Below are 16,513 nucleotides of genomic sequence, written 5' to 3' on the forward strand. Positions count from 1 at the left end.
TGCAACTAAGTAAAATAACCTTCTAATGACACATAGTCATTTATTTAGGTTTTCTGGATTGTTTCTCTTGGTCAGAATTTTAATACCTTTTAAATGTATTCATAGGTAAAAACATCAGAGTTTTATCGATACTCCCGGCAGCTGCGACATGAGGTTGACCAAGCCATGAATTACTTTCATAGCGTTCACCAACAGCCTTTGATGGAAATGAAATCGAACAAAATTCGTTCTGCCAAACCCCAGACTGCAGTATTTAGAGGAATGATAGGACACAGTATGGTAAACAGTAAAATTCTTCTCTTGCACAAACCAAGGGTCTGGTGGGAACTAGAGGGCCCTCAAGTACCTTTACGACCAGACTGCCTTGCCATTGTGAATAACTTTGTATTCCTATTAGGTGGGGAAGAACTGGGGCCAGATGGTGAGTTTCATGCTTCATCCAAAGTGTTTAGATATGACCCAAGACAGAACACGTGGTTACGAATGGCAGACATGTCTGTTCCACGTTCTGAGTTTGCTGTTGGAGTTATTGGGAGGTATGTTTATGCGGTGGCTGGGAGAACCAGGGATGAAACATTTTACTCGACTGAACGGTATGATATTACTGAAGATAAATGGGAATTTGTGGATCCCTATCCAGTCAATAAATACGGACATGAAGGGACTGTGCTTGGTAACAAGTTGTATATCACTGGTGGAATTACATCATCTTCAACTTCTAAGCAAGTGTGTGTGTTCGATCCCAGTAAAGAAGGGACAGTAGAGCAGCGAACAAGGAGAACTCAAGTGGTCACTAACTGTTGGGAGAACAAATGCAAAATGAATTACGCAAGATGCTTTCACAAAATGATTTCTTATAATGGTAAGCTTTATGTCTTTGGTGGTGTCTGTGTGATCCTAAGGGCCTCCTTTGAATCTCAAGGATGTCCTTCTACAGAGGTGTATGACCCAGATGCTGATCAGTGGACTATATTGGCTTCTATGCCAATTGGTAGGAGTGGTCACGGTGTAGCAGTTCTGGACAAACAGATAATGGTTCTTGGAGGCCTGTGTTACAATGGTCATTACAGTGATTCGATTCTCACCTTTGATCCAGAGGAAAACAAATGGAAAGAAGATGAATATCCGAGGATGCCATGCAAGCTGGATGGGTTACAAGTCTGCAGCTTGCACTTTCCTGAATATGTTCTGGAGCATGTTAGACGTTGCAGCTAAACCAGAATGAACAACTTGCTGAAATACAAAAAGCTGTACCTAATTTGTCAAAACATAAAAGCCAGTTGAATTCCTTCAGAGACATTGCTTTGTGTATAAGAACAACTGCTAAATGCTTACAAGAAACAGGATGTACAGGGAGAGTACTTACCAAGTTTATTAGAAAAGCCAGTAGTTGGTCTGATATTGTAAAAGCTTTGGGTTTTTTTTTAAACAAACATAATTGTAAGTAGGGGAAAGAGAAATATATTTTTGAGTGTGGTTATTTTTTGGTAACATTTTACATCCATAATACTTACTTCGTTTTTTTTTCTTTTTTTTAATGGCCGTTATACCACTATGCTTCTGAAATCAGTTGAGTTTAACAAAATATTTGTGGAAGGAAGGAAGGAAAGAAGACTTTCATTTTTTTTTATTGAGCATCAAAATAAAGCTCATCATCATCTGTACTAAGGTACAACCAGGTTTAAAAGAACAAAACTAAACAATTTCTGTATTTTATGTTGTCTTTTGCATGCTTTTCCCGTTAATTGCAAAGTATTTTCAAATCTGCTAGGTGTTTTTGTTTTCCCTTATATATGTTGAAGAATAATCTTAATGCCTTTGCATGACCTTTTTCCTGGTTTTGTATAGTAGTACCAGTAAGTCTGCCAAAATGCTAATTACACATTTTCTACTAAATTGAAAATGAAACATTTTTATATTCAAAACACTATTTCTATGCTGCCTTCTATTGTCTGCATTGTGTTTGTTGGTGAGTAACATATATACACACACATGCATACACTGTAAAAACTATATATAAATACATCTTTTTATGTGCAGCTACAATATTATGTTTTAACTAGTGCACAGATTCAGCCATATCTGTTGAACTTAAGGTAGAGTACTATCCTTTAATGAGCTAAATAATTTGAAGTTCTTAAGTAACTGGAGGCCTCATTTGGTATCAAAGTATCTTATCTTTAGTATTTACTGATTGATTCAGTAACTTTAAACTCTTTATATTGATGCTACATAATGAACTGTTGATAATTTGTTACTTTATAAATTATTTTTTAAAAAGTAAACACATCTTACCTGAGTTTCTTTTATGTTTGAATGTGCTGCCCGGTCTTCTTTTTTTATGAAAATGGAAAATGTCAATAAGCAAATGCTCAGCACTGCTTTGACCCACAGTTATTTTAGGAACTGGATAAACTACAGTTTGTTCTCAGTACTTTGCTTGTTCTCGTACTTCAATCTGAGTATTTTGTTTGTACTCTTATTGAAGTGGTATAATCTTTTATTATTTTAATTATTGACTGCTATGAACTACTGTGTTTTGAAAATGTGGAGTTAGGTGGTTGGATGGTTAGTGCCATTTATGTTTCTTCTACAAAAAAACCTACACAACTATCGCTACTGACCTCAGAGTGCCTGAAATGAGATGTGTGGTCCAAGAAGGCTTTGAATAACTCCATTGTGTTAACTTGCAGATATTACTGACAGTAGATTGGTAAGAATTATCTGCCAAGACATAAATAATAACGGTAACTACATTCTGATTGTAGTTAATGATGTGAAATTAGCCACTCCTAGAATCTAAAGGAGAGATTTGAGGAAGTTGAAAGCTCACACTTAGTTGAGGCAAAATGCTGTAACATGCACCTGCATATTTTGTAAAATCTTACGCTGCTGTGTTTCACTTTAAGCAATAGACTTTACTTTATGTGCAGCAATGCAAAACCACTTTATTCAGCATCTTCCAGTCAGAGATCACTGTAGAAAAGGAATGTACAATACTCAGGGAGTTCAAAAGAATGCACTTACAAAGGGACCAAAATCACCCTAAATTTCCTATGTTAAAAGTAACACCTACTTGCCTAAACTACTTTTGAAAAAATTGATAGAAGTTAAAACAATCTGTAAAACTCCTCATACTTGTATTTTAATATTTTTGTAGGAATTACATTCTGAGTTGAGATGTGAGGATTTGGAGCTATAGGGCAAGTTGGATTTTTTTTTTTTTTTTTTAAATGAGTAAAGATTATTGATAGAGTATTTTCTTTCCATATGTTTTAACAGAAAGAGAGAATGTATGCCATCACAGCTGTAGTGGTAAGTTACTTACGCCAGTAGTGACTGGACCAAATACTGATTCAGCCTTCTGATGCAGACTAGTTTGCAGTAAAATTTAAGTGTTTTCTAATCAAAATCCAGTTTACTGAATTAGAAATCTGATCTACTTTCTTAACAGCTTAACTTAAAGCCAGCACGGCTTACACTAAAACCTCAGCGTCACTGTGAGACACGTGTGTGCATTACCCTGCATGGGTGCAGAGAGAAACTGACTCCAGTGGGTGCTGGCTGTGTGCAGGTAAAAAGGTTCTGCTGTACATAGTTCATGGAATATTGGGGCACAAGAAAAAGACAAGGGTTTTTTAAATTGTTTTATTCTTTTTGTCACCAACTCATTTCTCAACAAATTTATGGGGCAGCAAAAATGAATCCTTCTTTGAGAAGGCTTTCATGGGCATGTTATGTACAGTAGGGAGTACTTCACTTTCTTCTAGGGCCAGTCTGAGAAATGGATGGGGTTCTGGATATCTGGTCTCCCATGTTTCAGGTGTAGTAAAGAGACATGGCCAAGACTTTTTTAAAAATAATAGTAAGGATGGGGGTGTTACAAGTTAAGTTTCTGAGTCTGCATATAAGCACCTTCTGAAGTTCTGTGCACTAAGGAACTGCCACTAAAGTCATTGGTGAGTATTGACACTTGAAACATGAAGAACCAGATCACTTTTAGGTGCTCTGCGTTTAAGTTCATATTTATCTTCAGGCGCTCAGTTCTGAAAGATCTTGTTCAGGACTGTGAGAGTAATTATTCTGTGAAATTCTAACATGAACTGTTGGTTTCAACTTCCCTGAAGTTGTGTCTCCGTTAAGAAGCTGGCTGTAACCTTTGGAGCATTAGGAATCATTGGAATTTGCTTGGGTTTAGAACATTGGGGGGGGTTATGCAAGAATGTTTTGTTAATTTACATTTCTACTGTGCTTTATTGTTTCAAACATGAAATATAAAATTAGCTTACATTCTCTTCCATTGCAGTGGAACTTTTGAGGCAGTTATTTTTGTTACTTCATATATCAGAGGGATTTTTTTTTTTTAATGGAAAGTTACTGTTTGTGTTTGCTTTTAGTATTTAGCTGCAGATAATTTAGAGTTTAAATAAAAACGGAACTAAACTGGCTAATAAAAATTGCCTGTTACTATGAAATTTTAATCATTATGATCAGATTAATGTGAGTTTTAAAAAACTTTAAATGCCTCTCATTTGTCACAGAAAAGGTAAGTTATGATCTTTGACTAGTAAAGTTTGCAGGTGTTTCTTCTTCTGTTCCCACCCCAATCGTAATGGAATACCAGCAAATCTGATCTCGCCCTCGTTTTTAAAATTTAACACACGACCTGCTTTTGAACAGCAAGTGTACTTGCCTTTTCTTAAAAGGGTGGACATAGTGAGTTACAGTGTGGGGTTTTTTTTCACATTTATAGCAAAAATACACCATCTTCATGTCTTAATTTAGCAGCTAGCTCTGGGAGGAAATTTTGGTTTCAAATGAGCCAGAATGGACAAAAAAGCATAGGGGGTTGTACAGGACAAAAATGGTCAGAAAGCATAGGCTCCTGAAAAGGGGCTGGACACTGCCAGTTGCCATTCCGCATGCTGCTGTATCTGTTTTTATAGGACAGATATTTTTTTTCGAAGTACTGCATAAGTAAAAAAGCTGGGGTTTTTTTCCCCACGAAGTGTTGTAGCACTTTCGTAGTGGGAGGTACTAGGTGGCAAAAAAACCTTTTGAAATTTTTCCCCACATTGATTCCACTGGAGGAAGGCAGTACTTGATTTTACAAAGGCTCTGCTATTTCAGAAAGCACTGCTAGCGAGAGGGCCTGGCATGAGCATGTGAGCTACGTGGCACCCGCTTTTGTGTTACTTCCTTTGGAAAGTGGGTGCCCTACCTTGTGCAGTATGATAGCGCTCCTGCTACAACTAGCTCTAAGGATTTGTGACTTTAATATTTCTTTGGTTTCTGAGATTTGCAGCCATTTTTTCTTGAGGACCTCCTGCCTTACAAACCCCTGTGCTGCGTTTTTTCATGCTGATAATATGGTAACTACTTACATCAGCGATGAAGCTTCACCTGACTCTCAGGAAGCAAAGGATAAAATTCAGCAGGTACAAATTCAAATCTGTTTAAAAAGAAAAACATCGCTTAACTCATTATGTCCATTCTTTTGCAAAAGGAGAGTAAGCATTATGGGGAGATGTTAACAGTTCTTTAAAAATAAAGGTAAAGCTTGTGTCAGCATTTATACGACAGTCTTTTTAGAAATAGTCGCATTTGTAGAGGTCTTTTGCCTTTTTAATATTTTTTTCCTCACAAAAAAAGAAAGTAGTGAATCAGGCCCCTGATTCTTTTAACACTTCAAATGTGTACTTCATATATGTGAAGAGTCCAATATAAAGGAAACAGAAAACTGCAAGGTACTTAAAACATACAAAAATGCAAATGTTACTAAACTTGTGCTTAAGTGTTTATAGGGTTGGGGGCATCAAAGAAATCACCCATCCTGCTCCCCTTCCGTCAATAAAAATATAGCTGGTGAAGTTGCTTGCGTAAGCGTGGTCCATGATGTGTGGCAGGGCTTGCTGAAGGAGAGTGGGAAGGAGTATAACTGGAAAGCATGTGTAATCTATTTAAAACAAAGCTTGCTGGTGTCCTGTAGCTAACATTTTTGAGATTTTAATGTTTGTAAAACAATCTGAAGCTGCTTGAAGTAAATACTAAGGACTACTTTTGCATCTGTATTCTATTTTTGAAAGTTGGCGAGTAACTTGAAAATTTCCATTCGTGTGGGTAAGCTTCATAAAACATAGTTGTATGTGGCAGGTGGCAGAAAAACTGACTTGTTTTGAGCACAGCTTTCCTAGATTTCCCTCTACTACTATTTTTTTTCCACTTCCCAAGTTTCAATTAATGTTTAATGTAGTCTTTTCAAAATAACTTTCAAAGATCAATTTCAAATACTTTTGGATTAATATTAAGTTGGTAGCTAGGGGAAAACCACTTCTATTTGCAGATGGTCGGTTTTATTTATGGCTCTGGTAGAAAACCTTATTGCAAGTCTAGAAAATACAGTGTTAATGTAGGACTGTAAAGTTAGCTATACTTAGGGGGCTTTTATTACCTCAGTGGGACCCACCTAACTTTTCTGTCAGTTTTAGGGAATGGGTGAAGGGAAGAGTGAGCTATGTTTTTATTTTAAATATTTTTCCCTATATATTGTTATTTTTGTAGCTCTTTTTAAAATAAATTATTATATGCTGGAGATTGCAATTCCACTATAGTATCCCACTTGATTCCAGTGTACAATATCAGATTGTTTGTATTGAAAAGAATGTATTTGATAAGTATTTGATAAGATAACAGGAAAAGTTATTTTCAAACAGTGCTGTGGTTGTGTCTAGCAATTGGAAATACTTTTTCCTAGAGAAAATTAAAATTATATCTATATGACCTCATATGTACATTTGGAATAACTGTCTAATGATTACCCCAGGGCTGCTATAACCTTCTCGGAATAATTTAAGAATTGCCTCTTTTTAACTGTTTTAAAGCCTTTTTTCCTTGTCTTTTTTTGGCAGAAAGTAATTTTCCCTAGCTATGGATACAGTATGCTCAGACTTGCATATGTGTTCTGTTTGGGTTTTAAACTGAAAAAAGTGTATAAAATGTGTATAAAGAAAAATGTAAATAAAATATTTTTAATCTTTAAACACTCTTGGTGTAAACTTTGTAGTACTGAAAGTGTGGTGGACCTGGATTACTCTCTACAGGACTTCAGAGTTTACTCTGTTAAGCAACTCTTCAAAAATGTTGTGTTGCTATAACTCATAACATTGTGTTGAAGTTTTTATCCCAACAAGAAAAGTTGGATGTCCTTACACAGCATCAAGCTCCTTTCTTTAGCTGTACTTCAGAATCTTCCCGATTTTAATTGCTGTAGTGCATTCATGTGTCTACTCTGCATTTCAAGCTTGAAACAGTGTTCAGAGTTGACTTCGTTACATTTGTAATTTGGTGTCAAGACACAAATTTAAATTTAAAGAGTGAAAACCGCAGCCAGCCGGGAGAAGAGAGTGTTCCCTGCTATCAAGTACAGGGAATTGAGGGCTCTGAGACAACGCGCGTTCATCACGCGCTTGGACCTCAAAAGCGCCAGCAGTCCAAGCCAGACTGCTGAACGTTTCCAGTAACAGGAAGGGGAAACTTAATTTCAGGATTAAAAGTGTCAGATTAGAACAACATTCAGTACCGTGACTGCTGTCATCTTCTCTTCCACTATATCAATCTTTCCATGCTAAATGTTACTTAAGAGTTGGTTTTGTTCACCTTTTTAATTTCCCTTCTCAGTGAGCCAGGTTGTGGTTTTGGCAATACCTTTCTTCCACAATGCTACACTGGCCGACTTGACTGACTTGTTAGCACCTCTGTAGTTGATAAGGAATCTGTGATAATGGTTCTGCTGTTTCACTAAGGAGAGTTCTCACATTTTAACGGGTTCATAGTTGTTCATACTAAATTCTTCACTTTTTTAAAATATACAGCCTTATTTTTTGGCAGTAGTTCAGTCATCTGTGTTCACTTGTTTGGTGTAATATGAAATTAATGTTAGTTTGGCAAAGGTTTTTTCCAGTTAATTCTTTCCAGATTCTTTGGTATAAGTTATCCACCCTTGTTGACTTGGAATTCTTAATTTCAACAGATGTTCCCCCTTTGTTACAGATTGTGTTTTGGGGTTTTGGTTTTGAGTTTTGGGTGGGTTTTTTGTTGTTTTTTTTTTTCTTTTCTGATTCCATCAGCATCATAATACGGAAAAGGAAAACTGTTGCTTTGGGTGTTGCAGGTTTTGTATTAGTTCTGTACCTTTTGAGTTGTTAACATAGTCGTGGACATGGGATCCCCATCCAGCCTTTAGCCTATCCAGCCTTATGTTTCAGTGTCATCTTTTAATCCAAGTGCTGCCTTGTCCAAGGCAACTTTCTTGGCATGTGCAAAATTTTCGTTCTTTCAAGGGAGAGGGTAGGGAATATGTGTAAAGACAGCTTCAATTTCTTGTTTTCATTAACGCTTTCCACTTTTGCATTCGGTGCTTTAATTGTGCTGATAAGTGCTTTAGGTGGTATTTACAGGTAAAAATAAGCCTCATCATTATCTCTGTTTAAGTGACCTGTTACTCTTCACTCATCTATCCATCAGAATGAACACCAGCACTAAGCATCATATGCTGAGCGCCAAGCCTTCTAGGCCGATGCTATATAATACTTGAGAAACTAAAAAAATACTCTTTTTGCCACATATCTCAATGTCTGTCAAATGTGTCTCCTGGTGGTGTCACCCTCGGGAGCAGTTCTCCTGTACCATGGATAAATGTTGCTCAGTAAGGGTGCTGGAAAAAAAACTTGTTTTCTAATGAGATAGGTGGCTTTAATAGTTAACCCCTTTATTGCACTATTTAATTTTAGCAGACAGATAAGCCTTTGGCCTGAACTGGCAGCCTCCTTTTCCACACCCATTTTGGTGTGTCCTCAGGCATGTTCTAAGCATTGGTTTATTTGCTTTTTTTTGTCACGTGGCTCATCTCACAAGTTTGAGTTATATCAACCATATAATTATTTTTCTACGTGAGAATCTTTCTCTCCTGTGCTGAGTTGTCTGTGTTATGGGTCTGTTCATATGCGTTTCAGTACTACCAATGAGACTCTCTGACTTTACCATCCCTTCTTTGTCAAAAGAATTGCATAATGCTAACTGAAAACAAGTATTTCTCCGATGTTTAACTGCCATAGTCTTGGGAGAAATTCCAAGGTGGTCAGTTTACCTTCCCAGACTGCCCAAGTCATGCAAAGTGCACGAGACTGTGCTTGTGGTGGTGATGCTGGTGTCAATGCAAGGTGTAGCCAAAGTGCTTTCCCCTACGTTGGTGTAGTGATGGCCTTCATTTTCACTCCTGGAAAGTGAGAAACTGCTCTGCTGTTGCCTTGCGCCTCTCGGAAAACCCTCATGTCTAATTTATTCCCAGGAAGGAGTCCTAGTCACTTGGGTGTCCTTGGTCAGCTGAGGATGTTCCATGGGATTTGCCTGGTGTCACACGTGCTCTCACTTCTAACTCTGGCTCTTTACAGGTAGTTCTCCAAGGATTTTCTTTATCTAACGCAGGTGTCAACTCAATACCAAGAACTTATTTTAACTTATTATAATGAAACCCAGAACATCAAAAATCAAAATTTCAGAGTATAAAACCTTATATATATACACACATATATATAAATAATTTCTCCTCCTCCTGGTTCTCGGTTCATTTATTGCAAACAGAAGAGTCACTGTGAAGTAATAGTTTTTCCTGCACTGTTTCTCCTGACAGATTATCCAAAACACTGAAAAGAATTATGTAGTCAGGAAAAAAATAGGTGATGATAATTAACTGAACTATAGCTTTTAATTTAATCACTTTTCATGGTCTTAAAGTTGGGAGCTGATCCAATTAACAACCTTATTGGAAGTGTTTTAGCTGATTTCTGAAAGAGCTGGATTTTTGGCTCAGTACGGTTCTCTGAAAACAAGGGGAGTGAGGCTGACCTCTATATGAGTAAAATAAATACCCCAGCCAAAGAAATCTCAGTACAAAATTGTTAACACCCAAATAATCAACCAGCTGTACTTTGCAGGAGTTATGAACTTACAAAATGATCACAGTTGCTCAGTTTTAGTTTTGTCCTAGCTTTGCGGTTCGGAGATTTTTATTTTTCCCATGGTAAAAATTAATTACAAGAATGTATGTTTTGCTAAACTTGTTAAACCGGTGTAGGAAGCCATGCTTTCAGATTTGCAGCCTTATTCAAAGCAGAGCAGAACGCATTAAAGTGACTAGAAGGGCTAGCAATTTTCTAGCGCCTTAACTTCTGAAGATTTATGCATCTGCTGTGGATGGAAATCGTCCAGTATCCTCCAGAGAGAATGCCTGGGACCTGGCATACAATTTACGTGCTTCATATTCCCATTCTTCTGTAGCAACAGATTGATCCCTCAGGCTTTTCAACCCGTGAAATTGCCATCCCTTGATGTTCAGCAAAGTTGCTCCTGTTTGTAACAGCCAGTTTCTCTACCTGTATAACACCAGGCATTGCTACACACGTACCAGAGTAAGAACCTATTCAATCACACTTGAGAAATGTGATGTTTTTTCTCATCTATAAAACCGCCAAAGCAAGCTAGAGCATTGTGTTTTACCAGTGCCAGTGCCCTACTGTAGTGATTTACGAGACCGAAGAGGAAGTTTCAAATGCTGTGCTAGAGAGAAACAACAGTACAGGCAATGTCACTCTGCACGCCACTACCCCGCACCCCTCTAGTTCCTACACCATAAGCTGCAACTATGCCAGCTGTAGCCCTCCTCCATAAGGCGTGGGGGCAAAAACATCAATGGCTTCAGGTTATGAGAAGTAGCAGGTGGTAACACTTGTTAAACATATAAGGCATCACTGGGGGAAACGATCTAAATGGCAGTTTTCATTAGTGATTGTGAAAGACCCCTGCAACATGTCCTAGAATTCCCTAAAGGCACTTAAGCATGCATAAAGTTGGGTGTTACTCCTTTGTGGAAAATGCTCCTGGAATTGGAGCGGTAGTTGAAGGTATCAGAGGCGATTGGGTTTTGATGAATGTGAGGCAAAGGAATGGAAAGGTGCAAAACCAGCCTGAGCCATGCCATGGTACCAAAGAGCGAGGAACTGTCGTAGGACTTCCTGGCTGATGAGTACTCTCCACAGAAACAGGGGTTTATGTCCTGAAAAGGGCACCTTGCTTCCAGTTTTGCCTCATATCTCTCCTTCTCTCTGTCAAATACGGCCTCTTCATTTTTGCTAGCTTCTGGTAGAGCTTGAGAAGAGCAACGTGTTGGCTGCGTGGCCACTGTAGTGGGCTGGTAAGAGTAAAATGATGAGGTGACTGATGAATTGTATGGAATGACGATCTAGAAAAGAAAAATATTTTAAAGCCAAATGTAGGCTTTTCCTCTCAAAAAGGGTGTTACTCTAGACTGAACAGATAAAGCCGTGAAACCAAATTCTGCCTTCTGGAAATAGAATAATAAAGGTTTTCTCTTACACTCTTCTGTTACATCAAATGATGGTGGCAGCATCAGTGAAGAAGAAATCTGGAGGATTCCTCGTGTGCTGCTCAGCTCGCTCTCCCTTCTTGTTCCAGCTGCCTGACAAAGCCCCCGCAGAATGGTCTGCTGCTCTTCTGGGCCCTGGGATCTTGCACTGCTTCAAGCCCCAGCCTAGGGGGCTTGATGGGGAAGCAAGTCAGAGCTTAAGCCAAGAGTTGACTAACATAAGTATAGGCTTCACTACTCAAGTAGACAAATCTTTGCCCGTTTCTGAAGAACTTGTACCATGCAAAATATCATGCAGCAGGTAGCGGTATGTGCTGCGTTCTCCAGCTGGTCTCTGCGTGTGTGAGCGGTAAGTCCCGCGGACCTCGCTGTAACTCCTCTCGCTCTTACAAGTGCGTGTGGATACTGTTAGAAACATTAAAATGCAATTTCCTAACAGCAAAAATGAACACACTAGGACACTTTCAGTAATAGACTGTAATAATCATGTAATGGTGTATGTATATATAGTAAGCGTATAATGCATTCTACTTCTCATTCGTGGGAGAGCTACATCGTGTGCCCTGGTAGACAGTAAAATAGAAATTAAAACCCTTCAAAGATGATCATCCTGAAAGTCAGTTACAAGTAATGAAGTAAGCTCAGCATGTCACTGTTAATTATTAAGTAAAAGAAGGAATGCGTGCCTTTAATTTGAAATTATTTGGTAGACCTAGAAATTGTCATTCAGGTAAATAAGGTACAACATTTAATATATATATTTATCAAGATCCTGATGTCAATGCATTTATAGGCAAATGAGGTAAAGATATTCACATCATCTTGCTAAGAACTTAAGGATTACTGTGAAAACAATTTTTAAGGTAAAAAGACTTGATTTGCTAAATACCTAGAGAGACTGGCAAGAGATGCAAGACCTTTCACCCTTTTAGCCTCAGTTAATTTCCAAAATGCATCCATCTTGACTGGAATCTGAGATGCATTTGAATTTTGGCAGGAGTTGGACTTTGTTGTGATGGGTGCCCAAGGGCATCAAAAAGGCATTCGTGTTCTTGCTGCTACTCATAGCGTGTATCTGTGCTTTAGAAGACGACTGCTACACTGTGCATTAGCTGACATCTCTGTTGGTAGCGTCAACAGCTTGTTAACAGAAGAATTACTCGTCGGAGCTGGGAGGCATTGAAAAACATGGAACTACGGCTACTGATGCCTGCAGTGAGAAGTCACGGATTTGAATTAGGGAAGGAATGTTTGGGTGTTTAACCACGGTGATATCAAAAGTGAAACTATATGCAGTGTGAGTACACTGGGGTTTTTTGCATGATTTGTTTCTCTCTTCTACCTGTCCCCTGTTTTAGAATATAGGATCTTTATTTGGAAAGCACTGAGTGTATTTTGGATGCTGTCAGATTGTGGCAAAGCTGATGAGACAGCATGCGCTGAAATTCAAGTACTGGTTTACCCCAGATGTGAATGCAGTAACGCCTTTGCTGCAATTAAAGGTAGGTCATCAGGAAAGCACAAAGAGCTCTGCAGTGGCATCTGTCCTTAACATTCAATTTACTTTCTGAAAGTATGACTTCAGACCTCATAGCTGCCAAAATAGCACCTCTGACAAACGTTGAAAACGGACCCACCTGAAGTACAAAAAGCAAAAGGTAAGTTTTACTCCAAATAAAACAGTATTGTTAAATATAAAAATCTGTTCAACACCCCCCCCCCTTTTTTTTTTTCAAGTTAGGAAGTGAATAAAGTAGAAAGAATGAAAGAGTATTCTTATGAATAGGCGAAGCACACTCCCTTCATAAAGGCACCGGGAAAGGTCCATCATCGCGCACCCCTATAAAAGCCAGTTCAATTAGATGTTTAACAAATACGTGCTAGAAGTGACAGGAACGTGAGAAATGGATCGTGTGCTTTGGAGACCGACCAGGAAAAGCTGTGTACCCGACACGTCACCTCCAACTGTGCTTTCTGCGGTGCATTTAGAAAGCCAGGCTCGCAGCGTTAGGTGAAGCTGCTTAACAACTGAAAGTTGAGCTTATTGGAGCCCTTGTGGTTGTGTATTTTCTATTGGCCATGTATTTTCAAAAGAACTTGAAGAGAGATCTGCCGAACAGCATTCTTCTAACTTACAACACAAAAGAGCTGTAAGAGTCACAAAAGCAGTTTATTTTATAAAGACCGTAAAAATAAATTCTAAACAGGCTGGCAAAACTGTAGTGGCAAGACAAGGTATGAAAAAATTCATTCATTTTAGTGAATAAAAGGTGCATGGAAAAATGTGGGTTTGTTTTTTAAAATACACAAGATTTATTGTGAAGGAGAACACCAAAATAAGCCAGCCTTTCAGAATTGCACTTTTCTAATAAACAGTGTGAGTAGGCAACTGCAGAGATGTTACAAACTCACATTTTAACAGGAATGTGCAAGGAATCAATTTTTTTTCTACTGTACCTATAAATGTGGGGCAAATAAGTGTCATTGTACTGCTAGTAAAGGACTGTTCTTATTTTCCTGACAAAAAGATTAAATAAGCAATCTAATACAACGTTATGAAAGCTCAGACTGTAATGGCTAAGGCAAAGGACCGGAGATCAAGTTTCTTAAATTGTATTTTTGCCTGGGCTGACATAGTTTATGAACTGTGGCAACATTTTCAAGCTTCTCTGAGCTGCAGCTTTCTAAAGGAAATATTTCTTTGTCGAGTATTTAGAAAAGCCAGTTAGCAAGAAAAGGGAAAAATACTGGCATGCACAATAAAACTGAAACTTGGTATAGGTTCTTAAATGAGGAACAGCCAGGAGTTGATCGTGGCAAAGCTCTTTATTCTGCAGCCCCAGCAGCAGAAACTTCAGCTCCTTTCTAAGCCTGTCCGATGATGTTTTGGACTGTGTGTAATCCATTATGGCATATATTGTCACCGTCCCAGGGAAATTTTGCAGAGACAATCTTCTCCAGCAGTTATTCCTGCCACCAAAGTACGCAGGGCTTTCGTCCAGATTACTATTGGTATTGTTCCCTATAAAGGTTTTTCCCGTTCCTTTTAATCAGTCGCATCAGTCACTTTAAAGATGAACTTACACATGAAAGAAAAAAATGCACTGAAAGTGCTGGAGCTCATAAAATTGTTTGGTTTAAAAAAATTTATAAAACAACGGTTTGTTCTTTGGATATTTGTATCTGTTACATAACTGTATCAATTGCTGTGTAGTCACTGAATATAAATTGTTCACAAAAATATGTATTTGTAACATATATACCATTGTATGTCCAGAAACAATGGGAGTTTTCTTCACTGCTAATGTACCAAACTTAAAAAGAGAATGCACTTGAAATATGCTTATGTCTGTCCTCCGTAAAACTGGGGAACAGCCGGTCCCACCCACAGCCCCAGACTTGGCTTTGGCTGCGCACTTACCAGAGCAGGCGCCGTTATTCACCTCAGCGCCATCATTCCTCTGGTGGGCCCGCCTGCCGTTCTGAGCTTTGAAGGTTTTCTTTCTCTAACTCCTTGAGGATGAATAAAATACATCAAGAAACGCGACCACTTTGCAAACTGTCTGGTCTCTCCCCGCGCTCTCACAAAAGCGCCATAAAATACCGCAAAATTGCTTTTCCACAAACATTTGCTGCACCCCAGCTGCTCATTTTCCACAGATACAACGGACTGTGCGAAGCAGAACGCAATGGAGAAAGAGGCCCATTAGCGTTCTTCACCCATTGGTCACTTACGTACATTTTAGATACAACTCTACCTTGCTAAAGAGGGAGTCTTTATAACCAAATCCATAATAAAATACCATTATCATTTGTTACCCCGTGGTTTGGGTACCGAGGCTCATCTTGTTCCATTCGTTCATGGTATTTCCGACATCCTGTTAACTTGCAAGCATCGGCTGCTGCTTGTGAAATACAGCAGAAAAATACAATAAAGCTTTAAAAAGAAAAGGCAGAAACCCGAAGTCACCTTATTTCACCCCATGTTGCTCCTGACAATAGTCCAGTGTGCCAACAGGTAAGAAGGGCTGCCTGCTAATTTCACAGGCAGCTTGCTGAGAAGCAGCATCGCTCAATTCCCCAGCGCGATGGTTAAAGATCCCCCCATTAGGCTGGAAAACACTTGTTCCTGCTACAGCTGGTTCTATCAGGTCTGTAACGAGACAGCAGTAAAGAAATGCAGGAATTTTCTTTAGGAGGGAACAATAAAAACTATCATCACAAATTTTAAGATTATAAGAGGGGGCGTACCTCCTCTTGTCATTCCCACCGTACCCTTCCCAGTGAACTATCTGCTGCCTCGTTCTTCAGGGGCTTTTACCTTTTATGTAAAACTTCCTTTTGATAAAATTTTCCAGGACTCATAGGGTGCTCTTTTTCATATTCTAAAGGCAATATTAGCTATTTTAAATTTCTACAGCTTGGGGGGGGGGGGAATGGGGTGGAATGCCCTGAGAAAACTCATAAAAGAGAGGATCCACATTGTTTTCCTGGAACAGAAAACTGCCTTGGTTTACCTTACCTGACTGGAATTTAGTACTGGTTATTTCTGATGTTCTTCTGCCGCCAAGTAACAGGTGGGACAGCCTAGGATGTGTACGGGAGCCTCCCTCGCAGCAGATGCGAGCGGAAAAAAGCTTCCTCCTGGGCTGCAGAAACCAAGGAGTGTTAAGGTAACGGGGAGAGGCCTGGCTTTACGGGTTTCAAGTTAATACTTTGAGGTTAGAAAGGCTCGGAACCCTCTCTTCACCCCCATCCAAATTCTAACGGGGCATTGGGGTAGCTCTTGGCCCCCTTCATAAAGGCCGCGAGGTGCGAGGCGTGACTTGGAAGAGGCGCTGCTGCGCGGTAGCTGCTGGCACGTGGAGCGTCTCCCGTGACCCAGCGCTTTCCCGCCGGCGGGACGGGCCAGCCCAAAATCTGATCCAAGCCCAGATTCAAAATTAAGAATGCAAAACGTGCCTGGCGAATCTGGCCGCACACAGCTATTGCCCCTTCTGCTTTTAGCTCCCCTTCCTTTTCTCTTTTTTCCCCTCCCCCTCTTTCCCCGCCCTTCCTCCCCGCCCGCCGCCG

General features: G+C 39.3%; 1 protein-coding gene across 9 annotated transcripts in view; it reads left to right on the forward strand.

Moving 5' to 3' along the window:
- KLHL15 (kelch like family member 15) overlaps positions 1 to 15,091 on the forward strand; it is a 37,253-nt gene extending 22,162 nt beyond the window's left edge. For 4 of the 9 annotated variants that reach the window (XM_009635692.2, XM_035891286.1, XM_035891282.1 and 1 more), the window contains one exon: positions 106 to 1,663. In XM_009635692.2, coding sequence (XP_009633987.1) covers positions 106 to 1,215 — 1,110 coding nt within the window. In that variant the 3' untranslated portion in view covers positions 1,216 to 1,663. Of the gene's footprint in view, positions 1 to 105 lie in introns of all 9 variants that reach the window. The other 5 variants (XR_004841594.1, XR_004841595.1, XR_004841593.1 and 2 more) reach the window with 5 other exon arrangements.
- Positions 15,092 to 16,513: the final 1,422 nt, after the last annotated feature.

This window comes from Egretta garzetta, unplaced genomic scaffold (genome assembly GCF_000687185.1).
Source record: "Egretta garzetta isolate BGI_Z169 unplaced genomic scaffold, ASM68718v1 scaffold373, whole genome shotgun sequence".
Lineage (NCBI taxonomy): Eukaryota > Metazoa > Chordata > Aves > Pelecaniformes > Ardeidae > Egretta > Egretta garzetta.